Genomic DNA, 14590 nt, shown 5'->3' with positions numbered 1-14590 from the left:
TAGAATTGACAAGTTTAATCCAACAAATTATCCTCGTAGATTAGTATACTCGATGTTCTTTTTCTTTTTCCAATCCGTGGATCTCACACACAATATCTCTTGCCCAGCTGAATGTATGCTAAATCCACCTCCAGATAACCCAAAGCTGATCTAAAGGCACTGTTCGGCAGTTGGCGACACGGTTGATTCCCGCACCGCCCATTTCCGCCCATCTCCTCGCAATAGACCGACCCCACCGACGCCTCTCAACTTCCAGGAGTTGCAAAGCAGTGGATTGCAGTGAGACCAACATCACAAGTACTGCTCAAAAGCGCCTGTACTTTCCCGTTATCTGTACCCCACAGACACATAGCTCCAGCGCCTCCACGCGTTACTCAGGCCTGACTCATGTGGGGTCGCGAAGCCTATCCCTCGAATTGTCGAGGCTGCTGGGTTGTCCCCACTTTGCCCGTGGACGAATCGTGATCCACTGCCCGGGGAGGTCGGCAGAGCGACATGCTTTCGAGATGCCGATTTCTATGAGATTGTATGAGAGCTAGGCGTGATGTTAGGACCCGAGGTTGGCTCCCGCTCAATTTGGCTCAATTTGGGGTCCCAGACCATGCTCAGCTGATGCTGGAACGCAGCGAAGACGACGATGGACTGGTATTTGCCCATGTGGATCGTGCAGATGGGCGTTGAGAAGTCCCGGGCGCCTGGTTCTGGTTCTATTGTTCTTCGGGAAAGAAGGGGTATGACCCCACAACTTGAAGTATAAGGATGGGAGTGTATCCCCGGAGGCCAATTCTGGTTGTGAATACATAGGAGATTTTGACCAGACTACTAGCTGTGGATTGAGGTTTTCAACGGAACTATATCCATCCGTCATGCCTTCCACAAGTGACCTTGCCGATCCCAAGGAGTATCAGAAGATCCTCCACTGGGCAGAGACACAACAGGATGGGGCAATTCCCTCCTTTGCTACCAGGCGCAACGACCCCTATGAGGTAAATTACTGGATTATACCTGGAGGCTGAATACTCGCTAACATCTTCCAGTACCAAGCTGGGTTTGGAAACTCGTATGTATCAACCCATGCATACAGTAATTCAACTGGCTGATGCAAATATAGTTTCGAGTCAGAGGCAGTCCCTGGAACGATTCCACGTGGTCAGAACAGTCCCCGTAATGTTCGCTTCGGCCTCTATGCCGAGCAGATCACCGCTACAGCATTCGTGGCCCCGAGGCATGCCAACAAGAAGGCGTGGTTGTACCGTGCCCGTCCTGCAGTCGCACACCAGGGCTTTGTATGCATTGCTCCTTACCTATGCCACATTACATCTCTAATTAACGAGAACGCTGACAATCTCCCAAGACCGAGCTCCCAGATAACAAAGACACCGAGTCCAACTTCCTCCCTATGAACTCTCGCATCCACGTCTCCCCCACCCAGCTTGCATGGCACCCTTTCGACATTCCTGAAAATGAGGAAGTGGACTTCATCTCCGGTCTGAAGACAGTGGCCGGCTCCGGTGAACCAACGTTGCGCGAGGGTCTAGCAACCCATGTCTACGTCGCGAATACTAGCATGAAGAAGAAGGCCTTTGTGAACTCGGATGGAGAGTTCCTCATCGTTCCACAGCAGGGCGCACTCGATATTCAAACTGAGTTTGGACCCCTATTTGTGCAACCCGGCGAGATCGTTGTCATTCAGCGTGGCTTGCGCTTCCGCGTGGAACTACCCGACGGCCCCTCGCGTGGCTATATCCTTGAAGTCTGGGGTACTTGCTTCGAACTGCCAGAACTTGGACCCTTGGGTGCCAACGGTCTGGCTAATGCGCGGGACTTCTTGAGTCCTGTTGCTCAGTATGAGATTTCCCAGGAACCCTGGGAAATTGTGTATAAGCTCGGTGGCAAGTTCTTCAAGAGCACGCAGAACCATAGTCCTTTCGATGTGGTCGCTTGGCATGGAAACTACGTATGTGACAGTGTTTTGCTGAGAACCTTGACTGGTTGCTAACCCGGTCTTAGGTTCCTTATAAATATGACCTCACAAAATTCGTTAATGTGGGCTCCATCTCCGTCGATCACATTGATCCTTCCATTTTCTGTGTTCTTACCGCCAAGTCGCGCGACTTGACTGCGCCATTGGCTGACTTGCTCACCTTCTCCCCGCGATGGGATGTCGCATCTCGTATGGTCCCCACGCTTAATGGCAAAGTCGGTTGGCACCTCTAACATAGAAATGCAGATACCTACCGTCCTCCATACTATCATCGGAATGTTGCTTCCGAACTAATGGGCCTTATCTACGGCGAGTATGGCGGTCGCTCCGACGCCTTCAAGCCGGGTAGCGTGTCCTTTGAATGCGGAAGTAAGTCACATCCCCGCCATATATCAGGCTCAATGCCAACATAATGGATCATCATGCTGACTTGTTTCCGCCTAGTGGTTCCCCATGGTGTTGCCTACGAAGAATTCAAAGCCGCCAGCGAGGAGGCGCCCCCAGTGATGAAAATTTCCGAGGCCTCGATCGCGATCATGTTCGAGTCCAGCCGGCCATTTACGATTACGGAATACGCGTGGAATAGTAATAAGATGCATGAGCATGAACCGAAGATGTGGGATAACCTTGTGGATAACTTTTCCAAACACGCGAAGGAGGTGGAAGAGCTTCTGGCGAAGAAGGTGAAGAACTTGTCTGTATGATCGATTTAGTGAGTGCAGGTGAAGTTTCATTGCCCAAATTCGTCTGGTTCTCGGCGATTAGCCTGTTTTTATTTTTATTGTTCCAGGTGTTGTTGCATAAGTTTGAGGTTTGGGGTTGCTGTGTACTGTGCTCGACCAATCACTACCGAGAATCACCTCTAGATTCTCTCATAATATGCGATGGCGCAGCCAAACCAAAAATATCTTGAGTAAGAAAAGGCGAGAAAGAAAGAAAAGCAAAAATCAGACGAGCAGCCCATGTGTCTTTGTTGACGGTTTTAAATCCAACGCGTTCCTTAACTCCAGGGTCCAGATCTGATTTGATCGGCCCGTCCAACTTTAAACCTTGACCAAGTCCAGTCGGCCAGTCGGCACTTCGGCCTCCGGTGCCACCGGCGCGCGAACAAACGCCGACGCCGACTTGGGAATAGGAACGATACCCTCTGGCCTTCGATTGGATCTGATCGGCGAATTTTTTAGAAAATAGATAGTCGGACCCTCGTATAATCATGCTGGACCATAACTGACTCAGGGTGTCGTATTCGAAATTATTGCATTGGCGATGTACGATGATGTATGTGGGATTGTGTCACCAGGCAGACAGTGCAGATTGAGATTCGATCTTCATCGAGATCGAAATGGAAAATTGGAAGTTTGGTTATTGTTCAATGGAGGTTTGATGTACTCTATTTTCCGTTCATTATTTCTCAAGGATACAGGGTTAGTTTTGTGGATATCGCCGTTCCCGATATGGGGTACACCTACCTTACAAACACGCGAGCTCGAACCCAATCCCATGGAACCAGTCAAAGCTCACGCCGCCGATTCGATCAGCTCGGAGCTGATCACTAGCGTCCTCTCGCCCTCTTCGGCCTCCGCGAGGGTGGACCCTTGCAGTCGGAACTGCCACGCTATCTGCAGCCCGCCGCCCTGGTATATAGTCTTGTCGGAACCTCATAAGCTTTCTTGTGTCATGTCTTTTCCAGAACCCGTCGAAGACCACGCTAACCGGGTAGATACCCTTTTCGTCTTAATTTCTTTATAAGACCCCTTATACCCTCCGACACCAGTTCTCCTACCCACCGTCACAATGGGAGGCCCCTACGCCCCCGTCATAGCCCAACTGGGCGGCCGTCCAACAAAAGACGTCGACGTACCAATCTGCTCCGTCTTCCTCGCTGCATTCCTCGGCTTCGGTATCTGTCATATGGTCCTCTTCCGCCGCAATCTCGCCCGAGGCCACAAATTCATTCCCTCCGCCGTGACATTTGGTTTTTGCATGTCTCGTGTCGTCGCCAACGTGACCCGTATAGCATGGGCCTGTTACCCGAACAACATCTCAGTCGCTATTGCCGCTCAGATCTTCGTCGCTGCCGGTGTTTTGCTACTATTCATCTTGAACCTACTATATGCTCAACGCATGATGCGCGCGGCATTCCCGGCCTTTGGCTGGTCACGGCCCGTCTCGTGGGCGTTCAAAGTGGTCTATGTTCTGGTGGTAATTACGATAATCATGTTGATTACGGTCATTATTCAGAGTATGTACACGCTTGATGCGAACACGCACCGCATCGATCGTGATATCCAACTCTACGGCGTGACATACTTCGCTATCGTCTCATTCCTGCCCATACCCATCGTCACGCTGGTGCTGCTCTTCGCCAAGGAAAAACATGTCGCACCTTTTGGATCGGGATCGTGGCGGACCAAGGGCCTCATTGTCTTCGTGGCTGGAACCTTGTTGTGTCTCGGTGCCTCGTTCCGTGCTGGAACGATTTGGATGAAGCCGCATCCTATCTATGACCCGCCAGCTTACATGCACAAGGCCTGCTTCTACGTCTTTAATTTCGGGATCGATCTGTCGGTCGTCATCATTTTCTTGTTCTCCCGTGTGGACAAGCGATTCCACGTCCCCAATGGCAGCTCCAAAGTGCGACATTACCGCGGGGATGATGGTGCTGAGAAGGATGGTTCGGTCGAGCAGATGCAGAAAGATGAGACGGAACGGGATATTGAGAGTAGCAGCCGCCGTCAGTAGCGTATTATACTGTAATGTCTAGGAACGAGATAGAGATACTGTACATATATACCGGATAATGACCAGCAATTCTTAGCGCTCCCCTTCCGTTCTAGTACTCACTCCCTCGCCGCTTTTGCTCACTAAGTAGAACAGAGCATGTCCCAGATCAGCCTAAGCTAGTCAGTGATCCTTATATAATCTAGTTCCACCCACTAGCCAACGAAAAACGCGCATCAACTGAACGTCATCGTAAGTACAGTAGTGTGATTCAGCTGTCCAGCCACATGATGGAAAGGAGCCCTCGTGGTCCGACTCACTCCCCTGACAGCGAACTGGACCACACATCGCTCAAAAGATCTGCGGAAGGCTGGACCAAATAATCGTTATCAAAATTCGCTGGACTTTGGAAGAGAGATTGATTGTCTCCATGAATGAATGCGGGCCCATCCTCAGGAGAGCCTAATGACAACTGGGCAACTTCTCTTAAGCACTGCAGAGCGGCCATGGATGCTGACTGTATGGTTCCATTTTCCTTTCGATACTCGTCAAATAAGTTGTTGATCTGCATCCACGCTCTCTTCGAATGGGGGTTTGTCGGCTCGGAGCACTGGTGTGTCAAGGCAATCGCGAGGGGAAGTACAGGTGGGGACGTCCGGAGGTACCACCTCCATCCAGGATTCGCGACCGAATTCCTCACAGAAGCAATCCCCTCCAGAAGCTCAAGAGAATCAAGATACAGCCTTTTTGTACAAGTCAGCAGGGAAGCCCGGTCTCGAACCCGACACTCACTCAGACCATTAGGTAGACTCACTGGCTCAGAAACTCTGGGCTCGCACTTCCCGACCGAACAACTGCCTGCCCCAGCCATGAGACGCAGGTTTGCGAACTCAAACTCGTTGAAGGCCTGGATGAAACTTGCGGAGCTTTGTTTCTCAATTCTCACGGATTGGAAAAACTGAGTTGCTTTTTTGAAGCCGGCTTCTATATGTTGTATTTGCTGTGCGTACGGACGTGTCCTCAGGTTCTGCCGGAGCGGACAGAGAATGGAAAGCATGTGGCGCTTGACAAGAATGGGAGTCATATCCGTGAAGTCATCGGTCGGGTGGGGGATCTCGCTGGGCTTCATGAATAGACTTGTATTCCATGCACCATCATCTGCATTCAGCGGGAGCTGAGTGTCCCAAGGGAAATTGAGTAAGGACTGCGTGCCGTCAAATGCAAGGGCCCTTTGTTCAAGTAAAATCAGCTGATTCCACAGTCGCCGTCGCCATTCAGCCATCCACGGTGAATAACTAAACCAAGAGGGATCTTTGTGGAGTCCTATCCGTTGGGCGATGCGAACGGCCAGACCCAACAGCACGGTTGCTGTTCGATAGGACCCTCGTTCAAAGAGAAAGACCTGCGAGGGAGGCATCAGCCGATTGTCGATGTTGTGTTATAATCTTTTTGCGAGACGCCCGGTTTCACGCACTAGGTAGTAAAGGAAATTCTGAAAGACAGCAGGCTCGCTACTGTGCACAAAATTGAGTCTGTGAAGGGCAACCTCCTGGGCTTCTTGGTACTTGTCCAGCAACCATCCTTTAGGGGGACCGAGCATATCAATGACATTTTCGGACTCAAGGGACATAACAGCAAGCCCGTAGATAGAGAAAAGCAGTGAGTCGATGAGTTCTTGTTGAGGATGCTTGCCCGTGCGGTATCTATGCATATCGCTATGGAAGGCATTCGCATTGAGAAGACGTACGAATGGATTGACATTCTCGAAAAAGATGGTGATGAGCCGGTTAGCTTCAACGGCAGGAGGATGATACTTAGCCAGAGGAAAAGGATCCTGCGGAATGGCCCCAATGAGGACTGAACCCTGTTTTTCCTGGCTCCATTTGGACTCCAGCTCAGCCGAGACTTGAAAATACAGTTCGCGGAGCTGTTCGCGATTAGTCTTTACACACTTCACCTGCTCTGTCAAGGGAATAGCTTACATTCGGAAACAGATCAACCCAGTGCATACCAGAGTCATAGTGGACCGAGAACCTGGTATTGAATATTTGACGGCCGCAGCTACAGTCGAGCGGGGTGTCGTCGGACTGAGGAGTCCCTGTGGCAACCGATTGCCCCGAAGTCACAGCCCTCAGTTGGGCCTCTAGTCGGAGTATGCGGTCTTGTAACACAGAGTACTTCATGCCATCCTCTGTATCATCGGGTTTCTTATCGTACAAGCAATCATAACCGCCTCGCTTGCATTGGTCACAAGGCTGGTGTTTGTCGCATCTTATCTTCTTCTGTCTGCAGCGAGAGCATGGCGGCTCCCGCTTCAAGGGGCTACTAGAGCTATCCAATGTCGAACTTCCAAAGGTAGTATCCATGGTCTTGATGACTTCATATAGTCGCCCTCGACGATGATCATGACAAGTGAGGGGGAGCTAGTCAGTCGCTGCGGGACGCAGCCGCGGTCGGCCGTATGTATGACCTTGGAGGATCGGTAGGGCCGCCAAGGCTTGGCACCAACCTTGTATTGAGGTGTAGGAGTGTAGTATTTCCTGTGGGCTACCAAAGCTGTGTTAAATTAGAAACTATAATATCTATTTAGCGATCTATTCCGGTTCGCCTCGTAGTTCGTGTTACGGGACCTGCAGATTTCATATCATATCTGAAATGCAGAGGACGACGTTAATTAAGTGAAAATATGGGCGGCACGGCTAATTTACCATATAAACAACAGTAGTAACTGTAGAAGAGCACACGATATAATCATTAATTTCCTGGGCTTTGCTTTCTGACAACGAATCAGCAAAGGTTAATACCTCCATCCACATAAAGATTCTGCCCGGTAATGTAGCTGCTAGCGGGACTTGACAGGAATAGGATTGCCGCAGCTACCTCCTCAGTGCTTCCTTCCCTCTTGATATGCTGATTTCTCTCGAGTCGAGCGGCCACCGGGGATCCTTGCATGCTAAGATCAGTCCGGATTGGCCCGGGCGAAACCAGGTTTATCGTAATTCCCTTGGGACCTAGCTCTTCCGCCAATGCGATTGACATGGAGTTCAAGGCCCCCTTCGAAGCCCCGTAAACCGGCAACATAGACGAACCCAACTTGGCGATAATGCTAGAAGTGTTGACAATCCTCCCGCCACTCTTCATATATGGAAGTGCTGCTTGGATGAGTAGAAATGGCCCGCGAACATTCACTCGAAAGACATCGTCCCAGGCATCCACCGGAACCGAGGCCGCAGAATCATGCATGACTGCAGTGCCCGCATTGTTAATGAGAATGTCGATATTGTTCGTGTTGAATGCCTTCAGCGTCCCGGCGACAAGAGTAGTACCAAAGTCCGGAGCAGAGGCGTCGGCTTGAATCGCTATCGCTTGAACACCCACACTCTTAATCTTCTCGACAACCTCCTGCGCGGCAGCGGCATTGGAACTATAGTGCACAGCGACCTATTTCGACGGAACGGTATCAGCAAAACGAGCCTAGTTCTCTAAACAGGTGATGGATCATACATTGGCACCATGTTCTGCGAGTGCAATTGCTGTCGAAGCTCCAATCCCGGAGATCTTGGAGGCGCCGGTCACAATGGCAACTTTGCCCGCGAGGTACTGATCTTTCACCATTTTCAGTCTTGTTCGTATAAGATGGTACGAATCTGGAGAGACTGGAGGTAACTCCAGAACCTTTATAGCTGGGCGCATTCGTATAGATTATAAATTGTCAGTTGCCGAACTGCCGCGCTAAGTCATGACGAATCGTCCCAGCTACCTAATAGATTGATCGATCTTATCCCTACATTGACAATCTTAGTACCAGCACTCGGCGAGACTGGGAAGCACGGCGAACTCGGCGACCATGCCCAAGCATGAACCCCGGTTAGTTAAAGTTGACAAATCCTACAGGGCTGTTGTGTTTCGTAGATCCGGCGGCGCTAATAAACCTAGCCGTCTTATTAAGGCAGAGTGGAGTGGAGACGCCCTCTGATTGGCCATGGCTAGTTGGTAATGTTATCGTCTCGCCGAGCCCGGCGGCGCTAAACCCAGACTTGGAAATATATGACGTTTCCAGTAGTATGCCTTTCGAAATAAGGATCGGTCAGCAGTCGCGGAGGCGTCAAGGAGACTTGACAAAATGTTATGATCGTGAGCAATGGCGAAGTTGAGAGGTCCTACAGTTAAATAGAGAGGGTTAATCCCTATGAGAATCATGCTATCGAAGTAACGCTTCTGACTCAACGCTGTGAAAATCCCCTTTCTATACAATGCCTTCTGTTCTTGTGGTCGGTGCGACTGGAATGGTGGGAGCCTCGCTCTCCCGACAGTTGAAGCAGCAACACCCAACCTGGCCGTTGACTGTGTATTTCCGCAACCCTCAAGCGGACAACTGGTTTCGCAATGTTGTGGGTGTGGACAGAATTGAGCACGGAACCTTCGAGGATGCTGCCAGGGTCCGTTCTTTGGCCGCCGAGCATGACATTGTGATCAACGCAGGGTCTTCGTTTGACCCAGCGCTGTCCCAAGCGATTGTTGATGGGCTGAAGCAGAGACAAGGCGGCTCGAAAGGAACCCTAATCCATGTCAGTGGTGGAGGAAACTTTATCGACCGTCGAACGGATGGCAAGTATAGCGCCGCCAGCAAAGTGTGGAATGTGAGTACCCTCTAGGTTCGAGTCCCTCGGCCTTCTAAATACCTTCTAACTCTTGTTGGAAAAATAGGATTCCAATGAGGATGATATTAAAAAAGTCAATCCCAGTATGCTCAATGGAGCGGCGGATCGAATGTGAGAAAGAATACAATGAAGCCAACCAGCGCACAGGCCGTACTAACTGGAGTTTGCATAGTATCCTCGATGCAGGCAACGACGGCAGCATCAATACCTTCATCGTGAACCAGGCCTTGACATATGGCGTGGCTGAGGGGCCGTTGCCTTCGCTGGGGGTGGGATACAAAATCCTGACAGGAAATGCGCAGTCTCTGGGATTTGTCCCGTACATTGGCGATGGAAGTGCCCTTTTGAGCGTCGTAAGTTGAGTGTCCCTGTCGGGGAATGAATAGCAACTAAATGCGTTCTAGATCCATATTGACGATGCACTGCGTTTTATCTTACGGATTGTGGATCTTGCTGTGATGCAAGAAGTTATTGGCTCTGCTGAGAGTCGTTACTACATAATCTACGGAGAGAGGGTTGCTTGGAAAGATGTTGCCACAGTTTTGGCGAAAACTTTGCATAATAAGGGCGTCTTTCCTTCCCCCGAACCGCGCAGCGTATCCTTTGAGGAGGCTGGTGAAGGAGAGATTCCCAAGCTCCTGGGATCCAATATGCTGATGCAAGGGGACCGGTCTGCCGCGCTGGGGTTCAAAGCAACTGCTAGGTCTATTCTGGAACATATCCCAGAGGATCTTGAGTCGCATACCTTTTGATAGGCGAGTGTTAACTTGTTGGCTTTTTGATAAATATGGCAGAAAATGACTAGAGAATCGATTTTATGATTTGCGTTATTGATTTGAGCTCGGAAAGACTTCAACTACGTCTACGAACGGGAAGGAAGAAAGTAGTCAGGGAAATAGAATCAATCGGTCCATCTAGAGATCTTCAAGCGAGCAGAAGGGGAATGGGAAAGAGAGGACCTCGGGTCAGACGGCGCAGGGCCTGGCCAAACAAGGAATCTCCCGAAGTTCAAAAGCTCTTCTCGCCGAACGTAAGCTGTTGCTAAACCCTCACAATTCTCACAATTGGTGATTAGAAAGGGATAGATTGATTTTGACAAATGGGTCGAAAGAGAAGATCACCGCCCCAGCAGCCGTTGGTCTAGACTACAGAGAAGGAACTGTTCGAAGATTACCATTTGCTCCAGCTCGTTATATAATTTCCAAAAAGACGAAGTACATCGCGGACAGAATGCGCAAGACAGGTAGGAAAGCCCTACCTGGCGGACAAAATCCTGTGTATGTAGGCTCATATACGAGATATCCTTTGTGGATAAAATGGCTGTACAGCATGCTTAATTAGATGTCATGATAATGAATATTCTCCTCAAACGTGTCAGTGCCTGGTTCTGCAACTTAGGTATCCCTTTTGCTTCTCATCCAGACATGCTCATAGGACGATTAGCCAGAGTCGGAGATTGCCGAATGTCCTTCAAGGGACTCGCACGAAATCTCAAACGGAGATATGGAAGGCCAATTCAAGTACGTGATACTGTCGTCAACAAGTTAGATATGGCATGGTGGTCTTGTCGTTCGCCTTCAAAACTAGGGAGGCTCGTGAAGAAGTCAGGGCTATGAAGCTTGATCCATTTGACATGGTTCCAGTTACAGAGCCGTTCTTGAGACACCCACACACACCAGTCAAGCGCAGATGAAAGACTGTTTCAGATCTCGCAAAAGGGTCCTTTATTTTCATGATTGGTATCAACAGACGGCCAGGCACAACACCATACAAAATTAATTCGGCAGCGAAAGCCTTGTTCGAATGCATTTTCCTCCCTCCGCTAACCCAGTAGCCTCCTGAAGGACAACAATGAAATCTATCACAGGAAATAGTCGGGTGTACGCCTCGATACCATGGGTTCTCCCGCTCGGGGGCAAGGGTCAAATTGTAGACTGGGGAAGGCACAAATCAGTACTCCAACCGATGATTAGAGATGGAAAGTGACGAGGGATTACTCACAATGTGTACTTCAGATGCTCGTCGATCTCCATAATTGCAGCCTGGTTGCCGCAACGGTAACAATAGTTGGGTGCTGCAGTAAATGGTGGGTCAGCCATTTGATCCCAACAAAGACCCTCAACAAAGTTTCCACCCTGCCTCGTCTCTCATATCGAGACATACCTGAGAAGATTGTCACCACGTTTCGGTCCTGCGACCAGTTATATCCCTCCATCACAAGTTGGTGTGCTCGTGCAACCAGAGTCAAGCCATTGTTGTGGTTGAACGCTTCCGAAATGTCCTGACCGAATGTGTACCCCGCACCTCGGGGAGAGATTCCCCAACCGCAACGATCATCAGGATCACTCCAGAGCAGATCGCACATGGGACCCTCATGGGGGACCTCTTGGATACGATCAAGCGATCGGATGTTGTCGAGAGTGTCGATAGACGGACTCAGTCCACCGTGCAGACAGAAGATCTGGTTTTCAATGAGAGCAGTGAGGGGGAGGTAGTCGAAGAGGTCGGTGAAGTATTTCCACACGTTCGCATTGCCGTATTTGCGAAGGCACTCGTCGTAGAAGCCGTAGACCTGGGTGATCTGACGGGATTCGTGGTTTCCACGAAGGATGGTAATACGCTGGGGGTAACGAATCTTCAGGCAGACCAGAAGGGTCACAGTTTCGACGGAATAGTATCCTCGATCGACATAATCACCTGCGGAAATACGAGAGTGCTCGTCAGAATGATTGTTGTTTGGGCAAGCGTCCAGCTAACAGCTCGCAAGTTTGGCCCCACTCGCTGCTTCTCCGACCGACCGACAGGAAAGCTACACCGACTCACCCATGAAGAGATAGTTTGTATCCGGGTTGGGGCCACCGATGCGGAAGAGCTCCATTAGATCGTGGAATTGACCGTGTATATCACCGCAGACCGTGACTGGGCATTTCTATGGAGGAGTCAGCGGCGCTCCTAGATGGGCTGGCGAAACCCTCGACCGGTGTAGGCGATCACAATAAACATACCACTGGCTGCACATTCGACTCCTCCTGCAATACCTCCCGTGCCTGAAATGAAGAAAACTGGTCAATTCTTGAAGCTCTGCACGGTGGCCAGTGAATCAACCCACCCGATCGCACAGCCGCCGCACATCCTCCTCCGCTAGTTGCTTGCACGTCATCAAACTCTCAATCCAGCCATCCAAAGTCGGTATGGAGCCGGGGTCACTCGTGGGCGAGAGGTTGTGTGGTTCGGGCGACCGCGCGGTATCAATTTCCATGTTGTTGTCCATGGTGGGCACAGCTGGCGTAAATAGGGAGGAGGGGCCAGCTGGGGGGGGTGGAGGGGCGGTCTCGTGAGAAACAGGCACCGAGTTTTCGCCCAGGGATCGTAAAAGTGAGGACTGAAAGGGGGAAAGATCAAAGGAAAAGCAATTCGAACAAGACAGGGATTTTTCCCGGGAACGATTCCAGGAAACAGAGATAAGGGGGCTAAAGTGGACTGGGGGGAGAACAGAACAGGAAAGGGAGAAGAGATGGGAGTTGCGGGAAGGTCAGGCAGTTTGGCAAGTTTGGAGGTGAGTTTGCGCCACATCTCCTGCGCCACATTTGCGGGCTGCTGCGATTCATGCGCCACACTGAACTCTACTGGTGACACACCACGTCATACGTATTGATCCATTGTTTGTTCCTGGAAAATAGTATTTATCGGATTCAATGAAACAGAAGGCATATTATATGTTTTCCATCATCCAAAATTTCAACTATAGACGCCGATTTGGCCGAGTCCAGCCGCCAGACGAGCAATCCAAAATCGCAAAGAGTAACTCAGCCCTACCACCCAGCAGCATAGTCAAAACACGTTCCATTGGAATTCAAGTACAAATACTAAGCTTGAACATGACATATACACTATTTTAAGCATTCAGGGCAAAAAAAGCAGTGGGCAGCTGCTCCAATGGCCACTGGGCCATGAAAGTCTCCCAGTCGACGGGCTTAACCTCAGGGTAGTGGGAGTTATCCAGATCGGTTCCCACAAAGGTCTGGCCATTGATCCAATAATAGTAGAAGAACCTGTGAAAATTATGATTAGTTTAATTCTGACTATCAATGGGGAAAGGGAAAGCATTCACATGGACAAGAAACTGAAGACATCGCCCGGGTTCTTCTGCCGAAGCTCATGCATGGTCCTGTATAGATCATCTAGAGAACCACGGCTCTCAAGAGTAGGCTTGACTCCAAAGACCTTTTCAAAGGATTGGGCGATCTCCCGAATCGTGGTACGTCCACCGAGGACTATTCACGAAACGTAAGCGAAAACTGAAGCAAGACAACATTGATGGTAGAATCTTACATCGAACAATTCCGGTTGCCTTTGGATCCAAAATGACTGCGGCAGTAAACTCTGCAGCATTATCATAGCTGGATCCCTCCATCACCTCGTCCCCATTGCCCCAATACCGGAAGGTATTCGTACTCGGGTCAAAAATGTTGAAGAATGGACTAAAAATTGGCTCCATGAATCCACCAATAAGGATGTGCACGGCTTGGACTTTCTTTGTCTCTAGATAGCCCTTTACATGAATCATAGGGTCCTTCGGGAACAACTCGCCAAGCTTCAGCTTGATATAGTCCAACGCCCAATCACTAGCAACATACCGGGGAACATTACATTCCTCACATGCATCGATCAAGGCCTTTTGGCCGTCAACCATCAGCTTGTCATCACCGAGATAGCAGCATACGACCACATCGCAAGTGTTGACAAATTCGCGGATGGCACCGTAGTCAAATGCGTGGCCTTTGAGAAGAGTCACTTGAGACGAGGAGGCGATCACTTCTGAAACCTTGCTCGGGTTGCGGCAGTAGCCGCGGATGGCAACGTCAGGGTGTTTTAGGATATGGGATGTGAGTCTTTTCGCAAATTTGCCGGTGATACCAGCAATACCAACGGTGAAGGTCATCTTTTGTAGTTGACACTATAATGCATAGAATGATGACAGGAGAGTGCGTACAGAGCAAATCTTCCTTTCGACCCAGACTTGCCCGTTGACTTATATATGTAGAAAATAAGAGTCCCTCGAAATTTACATGCCACCTGTACACCGAAGCTTACTCAAGAGTATAGAAGCGTCGCTGCCCCAAACAGTGGATGGGCTTCCGCTGAATCATCTCGGGCGGTAAATTAAGCCCGAAGCTGCCACCCTCCAACTTTCATCAACCAACACCCTTTACTATTTTGAACC

At 50.0% G+C, this 14590-nt stretch overlaps 7 protein-coding genes across 7 annotated transcripts; 3 read left to right on the top strand and 4 right to left on the bottom strand.

Moving 5' to 3' along the window:
* Positions 1-866: 866 nt before the first annotated feature.
* On the top strand, positions 867-2688 carry N7458_004523 (putative homogentisate 1,2-dioxygenase; the record flags this gene model as incomplete). The annotated part of the gene is made up of 7 exons (XM_056907905.1): positions 867-986; positions 1038-1060; positions 1112-1286; positions 1355-1957; positions 2011-2173; positions 2231-2353; positions 2429-2688. 7 exons carry the CDS (start codon positions 867-869, stop codon positions 2686-2688), a joined length of 1467 nt encoding a protein of 488 aa, XP_056766523.1.
* A 1090-nt stretch (positions 2689-3778) lies between these two features.
* N7458_004522 (uncharacterized protein) lies at positions 3779-4726 on the top strand (the record flags this gene model as incomplete). Its single annotated transcript, XM_056907904.1, has 1 exon — positions 3779-4726. One exon carries the CDS (start codon positions 3779-3781, stop codon positions 4724-4726), a length of 948 nt encoding a protein of 315 aa, XP_056766522.1.
* Positions 4727-5021: 295 nt separating this feature from the next.
* N7458_004521 (fungal specific transcription factor domain-containing protein) lies at positions 5022-6725 on the bottom strand (the record flags this gene model as incomplete). The annotated part of the gene is made up of 3 exons (XM_056907903.1): positions 5022-6107; positions 6180-6632; positions 6717-6725. The coding sequence occupies 3 exons, from the start codon at positions 6723-6725 to the stop codon at positions 5022-5024; spliced, it is 1548 nt and encodes a 515-aa protein (XP_056766521.1).
* Positions 6726-7492: 767 nt separating this feature from the next.
* On the bottom strand, positions 7493-8320 carry N7458_004520 (SDR family NAD(P)-dependent oxidoreductase; the record flags this gene model as incomplete). Its single annotated transcript, XM_056907902.1, has 2 exons — positions 7493-8146; positions 8210-8320. 2 exons carry the CDS (start codon positions 8318-8320, stop codon positions 7493-7495), a joined length of 765 nt encoding a protein of 254 aa, XP_056766520.1.
* Positions 8321-8958: 638 nt separating this feature from the next.
* On the top strand, positions 8959-10118 carry N7458_004519 (NAD-dependent epimerase/dehydratase family protein; the record flags this gene model as incomplete). The annotated part of the gene is made up of 4 exons (XM_056907901.1): positions 8959-9345; positions 9413-9477; positions 9539-9719; positions 9771-10118. 4 exons carry the CDS (start codon positions 8959-8961, stop codon positions 10116-10118), a joined length of 981 nt encoding a protein of 326 aa, XP_056766519.1.
* A 1109-nt stretch (positions 10119-11227) lies between these two features.
* On the bottom strand, positions 11228-12637 carry N7458_004518 (serine/threonine-protein phosphatase; the record flags this gene model as incomplete). The annotated part of the gene is made up of 6 exons (XM_056907900.1): positions 11228-11300; positions 11368-11440; positions 11530-12063; positions 12190-12295; positions 12372-12413; positions 12476-12637. The coding sequence occupies 6 exons, from the start codon at positions 12635-12637 to the stop codon at positions 11228-11230; spliced, it is 990 nt and encodes a 329-aa protein (XP_056766518.1).
* A 624-nt stretch (positions 12638-13261) lies between these two features.
* On the bottom strand, positions 13262-14308 carry N7458_004517 (NmrA-like family protein; the record flags this gene model as incomplete). The annotated part of the gene is made up of 3 exons (XM_056907899.1): positions 13262-13418; positions 13478-13640; positions 13699-14308. The coding sequence occupies 3 exons, from the start codon at positions 14306-14308 to the stop codon at positions 13262-13264; spliced, it is 930 nt and encodes a 309-aa protein (XP_056766517.1).
* Between the last annotated feature and the right edge of the window lie 282 nt (positions 14309-14590).

The sequence above is a fragment of the Penicillium daleae genome (genome assembly GCF_028827525.1).
Source record: "Penicillium daleae strain IBT 16125 chromosome Unknown utg000005l_segment0_segment0, whole genome shotgun sequence".
Lineage (NCBI taxonomy): Eukaryota > Fungi > Ascomycota > Eurotiomycetes > Eurotiales > Aspergillaceae > Penicillium > Penicillium daleae.
The sequence above is the reverse complement of the archived record's forward strand: the minus strand, read 5'-3'. Positions and strand labels throughout refer to the sequence as shown.